The sequence below is a fragment of the Salvia splendens genome, chromosome 3, assembly GCF_004379255.2.
Source record: "Salvia splendens isolate huo1 chromosome 3, SspV2, whole genome shotgun sequence".
Lineage (NCBI taxonomy): Eukaryota > Viridiplantae > Streptophyta > Magnoliopsida > Lamiales > Lamiaceae > Salvia > Salvia splendens.
This window is the reverse complement of record NC_056034.1, coordinates 43,850,571-43,860,723: the sequence shown is the minus strand read 5'-3', so window position 1 is coordinate 43,860,723 and position 10,153 is coordinate 43,850,571. Positions and strand designations below refer to the sequence as shown.

The 10,153-nt window shown below is 35.8% G+C and overlaps 1 protein-coding gene across 3 annotated transcripts; it reads right to left on the bottom strand.

Annotated features, from left to right (window-relative positions):
• Positions 1-2,694, bottom strand: LOC121793401. Of its 3 annotated transcripts, none has more exons than XM_042191404.1 (11): positions 2,559-2,694; positions 1,856-1,996; positions 1,705-1,763; positions 1,558-1,618; positions 1,429-1,465; positions 1,165-1,248; positions 1,049-1,086; positions 906-966; positions 707-798; positions 428-625; positions 1-339 (listed from the first exon to the last, which is right to left on the bottom strand). In XM_042191404.1, exons 2-11 carry the CDS (start codon positions 1,898-1,900, stop codon positions 190-192), a joined length of 825 nt encoding a protein of 274 aa, XP_042047338.1. In that variant the 5' UTR covers positions 1,901-1,996; positions 2,559-2,694; the 3' UTR covers positions 1-189. The 3 variants fall into 3 exon arrangements, with proteins under 3 accessions (XP_042047338.1, XP_042047337.1, XP_042047339.1); XM_042191403.1 differs by having other exon boundaries at positions 1,856-1,918; XM_042191405.1 differs by lacking the exon at positions 2,559-2,694 and having other exon boundaries at positions 1,856-2,547.
• Positions 2,695-10,153: the final 7,459 nt, after the last annotated feature.

Sequence of the window (10,153 nt, the reverse complement as noted above, 5' to 3'; positions counted from 1 at the left end):
TGATAAAATGAATATCTGTCAATAAAAAACAATATCCCAATATGTTAAACACAATGAGAATATCATTGTGTAACAGTACAAAAGTAAAGGTAATATTTCAAAACTTCTCTTTTAAATATAGTGCTCAATGATTATTGATTCCGGAACTTGCAAGCAAAAAATTTCGTAAGTTGATGAACAAAAGAATCATCATAAATCAGTCATACCTTGCAGCATGCTGTCAACGTCCAGGGTTGCGACTGCGCGCTTGTTCAACTCTCCCAAGTTGCAACAGAGTTTCTTCTCTGCAGTGATGGCGACAACATCTTGCGAGAACATGCACTTCATCCCTGCAGTTACCTGCATACGCATCTCCCGATCAGCTGTATCGACGCCTAATTCTATAATGAAACCAACAAAAAACAGGGCCGTGTTGTGTAACACTTACATTGTATATTGCATTTCCAATCTTCATCTTCACAGCACCACTCTTATAAACCAACATTTTCCCAATCAATCCTTGTGGCAGTGAATCCAAAGTGGTGAGGTTTTGAGATTCTGGGGCTTCTGGATCAGCTAACTGTGCTATCCCGGGCAACATCTTTGGTAGCTGAAGGAAGAACATATTATTCTCCGGACTTTTATCCTGCCAACAATATCATGAAAGATCACAACCCAATATCAAGGGTATGTATATTTAAGATTCATAACGCAACAAAATATCAACCAAAAGGCCGAGTTCTTGAGCTGCATTTCTTGCATTTTCTTCAGGTACGGGTGTCCCTTCATCTCCATCAAATTCTTCTTTATCAAGAATTTCTACAGGTTCAGAAAAAAAATTCATACATGTAGTACACACTAGAAAGGTAATTCAACAATGTAAACATAACGAAGGTATACTAGAGAATCAGCTGCCTCCGTCGTACCTGGATTTCCTGCATAAGGTCTTCTAATGGGAAGTGTTACTGGATAATTCGAGTAGTAATTCTGTGATAAGTAAAAGAAGCTTAAACATATGTAGAGGACATTATTAACCACCAAACAAGAGGTTTGATCACAAATTGCTTACCCACGGTTCTTTATATTCTTTCCCCACTTTGGGAATCCCTGCATGTGAAACACTTTGTTAAACGACATCAGTCCACTTTTATCATAGTGAAAAAATTACACGTTCTAAGGACTTGCCATCAGAGGATGTGCCATTGGAAGGATGATATGACTTGAAGGTAGATGCTTCTCCAACACCGAATGCAACTTGGGCAAGTTGAGCTGGAATCAAGAAGACAATCAGGATAAAGCAATGATCGACATAAACTGCTCGTGATGAACAACGATCCTAAATAAGCTGTTTGCTTTCTAAATTACCAGAAACAACTTCGGAAGCATCACAATAAAATTTCCAATACAGACACTATAAAGAAGCTATAAATAAGCTAAAGAGATGATCACCTTTCTTTTCAGGCTTCGGCCTACCTGAAGATGTTTCCTACAGTAAAAATAAATCATTTCTGCATAAGTTAACAAGGTATGCACCACATCTGCAGACTTTGCCATAAAAATAGTGAAAGTCGGGAATACATGAAGGCGGCGCAGAAGATACTCTGCCTTAGCCTCATCAATGCCATCTTCTTCATTCTCACTGAACCCAAATATCAGAAATCATCAAAGAGGTGTAATTAAAACTGAGCCATACGAATCAAAACACTCGAGGATTAAGATGATTACACTTTAGGAAGGACTTCTTTCTTTACTTTCTTGACAGGAGCTTTTGGCTTATATTTCACCTAAGAAAGGGCAATCAAATCGAGGTCTATTTTACATGATGATCACTAATTTCAACAAACACAGACGATTGGGACTACACCGATGCCCTTACCTTCCTTGGCACCTTGGCAGGGCCAGCCAACGGATCAAGATCCATGATGCTTACACTTTTGATCTGAACAAGATTGATTTAATCAAATACACATATTGCGTTCATGCTTAAACCAAACAGGAATGCCCTAAGAAAGAGTTCCTATATCCCAACACACAATCAGTAAGAGAAAGAGAGTGTTTTCGCAGTGTATTCAATCGCAGATTGAAACAGAGCTGCTTCTACATAAACACGTAAATTGCAGCTGATGCTATACACAAATCGAAATAAGTTAATCAATGCGATCACAGAGAAGATTGAATTTAATTGTCTACAATAATCAACTAAAATTGCAGTGTATTCAATTGCAGATTGAAACAGAGCTGCTTCTACATTAACATGTAAAATTGCAGCATATACACAAATTGAAATAAGTTAATCAAGGCGATCACAGAGAAGATTGAATTTAATTGTCTACAATAATCAACTAAAATAACTCAATTGATAGGAAACAGAGAAGGCCTAATCTCGGCGGCGACTGATGCAGAGAGGCAGACGAACGAGTATCAATAGAAAGACAAATCCAGAAGAATAAACAAGTTTACAGCAATGATTATTTCACAGAATAGAAATCCAGAGGAATACAGAAGCTTAAACAGCCAATGCGGATCATAATTGATCCGAAATTCCAACTTCAATCACGCCAAACACATACTTCACTTACTTCTACGCTTTGTCACTAAAATTCACGAAGTTGATGTTGGAGGAAGAATCAATTTCGGGAGAAGAAACAGCATAGACGAATTTTTGGAGGCGGCGAAATTCTGGAAGAAGACGACGTCGTATTGAGGCGCGATTTCATAAATTAGGTTTAACTTTGTTAATATACGAGTTTCACTTAATTATAAATATAGTTGTTTATGGAATGTTTTATTTAATAAAATATGTTAAAGATTAATTTATACTCCGTATTTAAATAATTAGTTAGGCTTTGGGCTTTCTTAATTTTATTATGTATTAGGTTAAAAACGAATTAATGCCTTGATTTAGAAGACATGTGCATTTTTTGTAAATTTACAATAAGCGTGAGCAAGATATGTGTAGTTTAACTAGTCTAATTGAAAGTCCAGAGCCTTTGTCCTAGCGGCAATGAGTTTAGACATTATTGCATAAGGTGCCGAGTTCGAGTCCTCTTGGCATTCCTATCTATGGTATAAGAGTTTATTTGTAATTATTTTGTAAAAAATAAAAAAATAACTAGCCTAATTGAAATATTAAATTCGATTCAGATTTGAATGTGATGATATTTATTTATCATTAAAATTCAGATTTTGGTTCAATTATATTTTTTTAAATCTAAAAAATCAAATTATATCTAATATGTAAATTATTATTATATGTTATTAACACTGATATTTATTCAAATATTCTAATCTAATAGTATATATTAATAATAATAACTTCTAGTATTTCGTATTTTTGTTTTTTTTTTCCTTTCAGACATTCTAATATTCTGAATTGATTGAAATATTAAATTCGATTCAGATTTGAATGTGATGAGATTTATTTATCATTAAAATTCAGATTTTGGTTCAATTATATTTTTTTAAATCTAAAAAATCAAATTATATCTAATATGTAAATTATTATTATATGTTATTAACACTGATATTTATTCAAATATTCTAATCTAATAGTATATATTATTAATAATAACTTCTAGTATTTCGTATTTTAGGTTTTTTTTTCCTTTCAGACATTCTAATATTCTGAATTGATTTATGTTTATATTATCTTAAAATTTGAATCTTTCGTATTAAGCAAAAAGATGATATAAAATTGAATAACCACCCCTACTTAGGTGCATGTGAAAGCATATTAAATATGTTAATACTTATTTATTTATTTTTTGAAAATACACTGTAGTCGGCCCAGCCCAACAGACCATGGCCGACAGTTCACAGTTGAAATATATTTTGTTCTAAGTTATTTAAGTGATATTCTATTTCGGTTTGTCACAAATGACTTGATTATTAGAGCATTAGCAGTGGGGCGTCATAAGGGACGCCCTAAAGCTCCCCTATGTATCGTCACGTCAGCATTTTATCCTCTTATCCTTCCACCTGCAGTGGGGCACCCTATAAGCCACCCTAAAGGCCGCCCTATAGGTTTCACTATTGTTTTGTTAATTAACTTAAATGTTTTCAAATATGTCAATGCAAAATAATTAAAAAATATCACGATTAATTAAAAACGGCAAATCCTACATTGATTAAAAAAAAAGTTTTACACGAGTTAGAAATGAAAAAAAAAGTTGACTACTCTACAAAAGTCCCAACTTGCGGCGCAACTCATCGATCATCCCCTGGAGGTATTCGGCTTTGGCCAGGTCCTGACATTACATGAGGGCGTTGTGCGTGTCCAACAACGTCCTCCGGTTGGCGGCCGCTGCCAACTCCGCGTAGGCAAGTGCCGCGGGGGTCGGGGTCGGGATCGGGATCGGCGATGGGGGGCGGCCGCAGCTTGCGAGGAGGATGTCACCTTCGCCTTCCCCTTGTTCTTCGCAGTCTTGAAGCCAATGGGACGTCGGGAAGACACCGGTGTGCCAGAATCTCCTCCTCCCCGTACATCGTCCGGTTGAGGTCCACCGGATATACGCCGCTTTCGCTGCTAGTGTAAGCACCGGCTTCGGTGGTCCTCGTCCTCTTTGGCGCAGCCGATGGCAGAATCCCGCCCTGGAACTTATGCTTGTCCTTTAAGAGCGTCCAGATGTTGAAATGCTAGAAGTCGCCGTACATTGACTGGTACGACAACAGCGCTCTATCGCGCACATCGCTCAAGCTCTCGCCGCTTCCCTGCTCCCTCGAGCACTTCTCGTACTCCGCCGAGAATAGGTTGATTTGCTTCTTCACTTGATTCCAGTGCTTGCGGAGCTGCTCCCAATGGCGCTTGTACGCGCTCGGCGGCATCGCCTCATTGTAGCGCTCGGCGATGCGCTCCCAGTACACAACCTGCTTTTGGTTGTTCGATAATATCGGTCCTCCGAAATATCCACCCAACACCTCGCCAAGACGAGGGTTTCATCCGGCTGGTAGTTCGTCCTCCCGGGGGCGTACCCTTCATTCGTTTCCGGAGGTGGCACCTTGTACGCCCGGTGCCGGTTCCGCTTCTTTCTGGCAGGGGCGGCTGCGGCGGAGGGGGCAGCGGCGGCGAGTTGGAGACGGCTCCATGTCAGACAGACCTTACGAATCCGTACTGAATTCGTGATCATACTGCGTGTTGGAGTCGAACGGCCGATATTCGTCAGGGTCTGTACCCAGCCAATGTGCACCACCCCCAAACATCGGACTATTCGGACATGGGTATTCACCGGAATCCATTTTATAGTGTAATTTGAGTGTGGAAAAGTGAATGGAAATGTTACAAATGAAGGTGGGGTAGGGGGTATTTATATAAATAAATTTTTCAGAATTAAAAAAAATTAAAAACGCGTTGCATCGTCCGCGCCATCATCCGCTTATCGTCCGCTGACGATCTATAGGGCGCGGACGATGCATCGGACATCGTCCGCACATCCACAGTGGGCAGACAATGGCGCGCTCGAGGCATCGGGCGGCTTATCGTCCGCAATGCCCCATTGCGGATGCTCTTACCAAAAAATATTTTCTAATCAACTAAACACAACTTCCATAAATTTCTTACCTAAAATGAATGACTCTAATAATATCAGTAGGAGGGAGTGATGATTACGAATTGCACTCACTTATAGAACTGAGCAGATTCCGTACGGTGGTGCATCAACCCAAACAGATAAATGGTCAATAATTAATGACACTACACATATTAATCCAACTTACATACTGAAATAAGATACGGTATAAGACAAGAAAATATTGCATTTAGTTCAATGCATAGGGCTGACATTTATATTGAACTGTTTTCTGGTTCTTTGCAGATCAGAAATAAAAGCGTTTCATTTCTCATGTGATTATTTTCCAGAGACAAATTAAATTATCCTAACTAGTCTTGTGCAAAATTTTATACGGTATATTTTTGTTTACTTATGTACTACTATAATTTAATTTTGAATTGGGACAGTGAAAAATGGAGGCTGGTCCTTAAATTTATGAATTAACCTATTTTGCATTTACAACTTTGGTGCTTATTTTTCTTGGGCAGCTACCTAGTTACTTATATACACTTTCCAGTCCACTTTATTTTAACTCACGTGTTTTTCGCATGGATTTTAATAAATTAATTGATTGTGTTGTAAATAGAATAAACGAGTGAAATGTGAGTTTTACTTATACAATAGTTTATAATGTGTGAGTGGAACGTGGATTATACTTATAAAAAATACAATGGGTCATAATTTTATGGACATCTGAAACAAGACGACATATACCAAATAGTAGATGGACAGACATGTGGCGGAGCGGCGGTGGAGCCGTTCGAGTTTAATGGTTTTATGTTGAACATTCTTTTGCAATCGAGAAAGAGCCGACAAATTAGAAAATTCAAGAATATAAATTCATTTGACTCTATTACATTTATTACACACTACAACAAACGCATTTTACAATGAAAACAAGAATGAGACTCTTTTTGAAGTGTATGTGATGTCTAGAGCACAGTTCTTGCCTAAGAGCAGGCAAAAAAATTGGGGTCGGCCCCACATCCGTGCTCGTTGGCAAGAGCACGGTCACGGATGTGGATGCTCTGAGGATTGTTGAGGTCTAGCTTCTTGTGATGAGCTTTGTATGGTAAGTTTATATCAACGTCCAAAATGGCAAAATGTGATGGATGAAGAGAGTAGTAGTATTATTTTTTCTTTTGTTATTTTGTCGTAGTTAATACGATGTATATTTATTTAGTATTATTTTTATAAAGTTTTCACAACCTCGCCATTTCTAGCCGAGGACTCCTAAATGTTTAAGGAATATTACTATTTTTTTTTTGGCTTTTGTTAAATTTTCACGAATATTAATATATATTTTTTTCTTTTTGGGTTTGTTTGATGCGTAAATGTAAAGGATTGGCATCTTTGGTTGTGGAAAAGTGTAGGACTAATTAGGAAGGTTTTTTACATTGATGAAATGTGGGCAGATCAAATTAAATTTCATTTTTTAAAAAGTTTAAGAGGAGCGTATTGCCCATCCCATGTAGGCCATGAAATAATTAATAAGACTAGGTAAAGTTACAACAATGTGGAACTACTTACTGCATGAAATGGAATTCTTAAAAAAATGGTAATGGAAGATTGATTAATAAGTTGTTGGAGTAAATGGACAAAATAAGAAATGGGGTAATATTCAATTTTTCTCTAAGGTGATTGCAAAAGTTTAATCAAACAATTCAGCTTTAGCCTTTGAAATGCCAACAACATTTCGAGCATCAACTGTTTATCAACGACTAATAATCAAGTGATATCCTAATTGTAGCAGAACCATCGTTGGTTGGATTCTATCACTAAAACTTCTCTGTCTCCGACCATAACCCCTAATTTGCTATGGTCCTTAGTAAAATGATTAGTTTGAAAAATTCATGGGCAATTTTCGATTTGTGTTTTTTTTCATTACATTTTTAGTAAAAATTAAAACGTCAAATCAACCTAAGTTTGAAGCATATAGTAGGAGTAGTATATTAAAATACTAAAAAGAATTGAAGTAAAATTGAATTCTAATTGCCCAAAATTAAAGGAGGTAAAGGTGAGCAAAGAAAAAAGTGGTGGAAACAGTGAAGTTAGTGGGGTTCTGAAATTGGAAGTTCAGAGCTACAGATACAAGGATGTGGTAGAAAAGCCTGCAAAAGTCTCTGCCAAAAAACACACTTGAACCAAAACACATCACTGCAACTATCAAGTGAAATGGGGAGCATCTTTTCTTCCCCACACAAAAACACACCTCCTTTTTACCTCACTCAATGTCACACCACCATATATTCTTTTTTCTCCTCTTTTTCTTTTCACATTAGCCTAATTAATTTCTATGGAATTACCTCAAACATGCTAAAATTATAATCTCTCCGGTTCAAAGGGAAGATGACCCCTTCTTTGTGCAACACACATGATTATATGCATTTTTATTTTTATATGTTAGGTGGATTGAATAAAGTAAGAGAGAGAATAAAGTAGATATAAAAATTATTTTCATTTTTAGTAATGAATCATTTTTTATGATAAACTAAAAATGAAAGTGGGTCATCTTCGGTGAGATAGAGAAAATATGGACTTTGATACTCCCTTCGTCCTAAAAAAAGAGACAAACGTGTAAATTGTTAATGACACGGGTTTTAATATGCAATTGGTAAAATAAGATAGAGCTGGAAAAAGTAAAATAAAAGAGAAACAAAAAGTATTAGAAGTAGTGTTAGTAAATTGCGGGGTCCACATTATTAGTCGCTTGTGATTGACTAAAAACTTTAAATATATAGACTTGGTCTAATTTTTGGTGACAATCCAACATGATAAAATTAGTCTATTTTTTTAGGACGGATGAAATACTATATAGTAATTGGTAAAATATGAGAAAAATAGTAAGAAAAAGTAAATAAAGTATTGTTAGTATTAGGGATGTCAATCGGGTCAGCCCACCGGGTTTCGGGCCAACCTTATTCGGGTTGCGGGTCAATCGGGTGCGGGCTAATCGGGTCGTGATTTTTGCGGGTTATAAAAGTTCAACCCTAACCCTAAAAGCTCGGGTTTCGGGCTAGCCCATCGGGTTAATCGGGTTGCTACCGATAAAATTAACATGCGGTCAATCCAATAAATGATAGTGAAAATTAGTTATATTTATAAAATGTAAAATGTTTAATTATGATAAATTTGAGATATATGCTTAAACTCAAACATAAACATGATCAAATACTAATATTTGAGATTTATGCAAAATAAAACATACACATCAAGAAATTTTAAAGCATGTTTCGAAATTTAAATATATTTTTTAGTGAATTTGAAGTTTGTAATTCATTTATCTATTATTATATTAATAAAAACTTAATATATAATTTATGTATTTAATATATAAAATGGAAAGTTATTTTTTTAGTAATCTATATTATAAAATAACCAATGAAGTGTCGAATTAGAGTCAAACAAATAGAACAATATAAATTTTATCGGGTTTCCGGGCCAGCCCATCGGGTTTTCGGGTCTGGCCCTAACGGGTTGCGGGTTAATCGGGTGCGGGCTAATCGGGCTGTAATTTTATCGGGCTGGAAATTTTCAGCCCTAACCCTATAAATTTGGCGGGCTATTCGGGCCAACCCACGGGTTGCGGGCTAAATTGACATCCCTAGTTAGTATACTAAGTACTAGAAAATATATACATGGAATACTATTTTTATGGGACGGATAAAAACAGAAGAATTGTACTCCCTCTGTCGGTCTGTCCCATAATAGATGGCACATTTAGGTAATGACATATGATTTTAGGCAACGTTGTTTTGTCTACTAAGTGGAGATAAAAAAAATAGTATATTTATATTAATGTGAGAGAAAACTTTTTCAAAAAAAAAAAGAAAATATAAAATATTTTGTGGGATAAACTAAAAAGTAAAGTGTGACATTTATTATGAGAAAGAGGAGATATATAAGATCAGTGGCGGATCCAGACTTTTTGTATTGGGGGTGCAAATTATATAATAAAATAAATACATAGTAATACAAAATTAAATAATATTAAAAATAACACTCTCTCCCTTCTCAAAGAATATACACTTTGGGTTCGACACAGGTTTTAATGCAAAATTATGAAAGTAAGAGAGGGGTAAAGAGAAAAGGTAATTAAAGTATTGTTAGTGGAGAATGAGTCACACCTCATTAGAATGAAAAAGTAATTAAAGTAATTAAAGTATCTAGGGTATGCGTACACACGAGATAATATACATCAAAATGTTTATTTATTTATTTTTTTATATTATGCATTCGAAATAAGTTCACGGCCAAGCTTTTGCCAAATTCATGGTAGTTATGATTCGACGACAAATTCAAATAGTAGTGACAAGGACTTGAGATTATAACCATAGAAAACCTGAACTATTTAAATTAAGTGATATACTACTAGGTAAATCTGACTTTAATATTTATCCCAATTTTGTAGTTAACGGATCTCTGGTTAGAAAACAAAAGTCACATAAAAAAAATTACTAGTAGGGAATACGTTTTATAAATCGCAGTCGAAAAAAAAATTAGATTGACTTTTACATAATAATCTTCACAAAATTGACCGCAATTTTGACAATAAAAATTGTCGATTTTGAACCGGAGTAGGCAGTTCTTAAATCGGCCCCACATGGAATCTTATGGTTATGCATAAA

Coding starts and splice junctions, on each gene's coding strand:
- LOC121793401 (XM_042191404.1), bottom strand. CDS start 1,900: ATGGATCTTGATCCGTTGGCTGGCCCTGCCAAGGTGCCAAGGAAG. Junction 1,466..1,557: donor ATCTTCTGCGCCGCCTTCAT/GTATTCCCGACT, acceptor TTTTTACTGTAG/GAAACATCTTCAGGTAGGCC. Junction 340..427: donor TTGGAAATGCAATATACAAT/GTAAGTGTTACA, acceptor ATGCGTATGCAG/GTAACTGCAGGGATGAAGTG.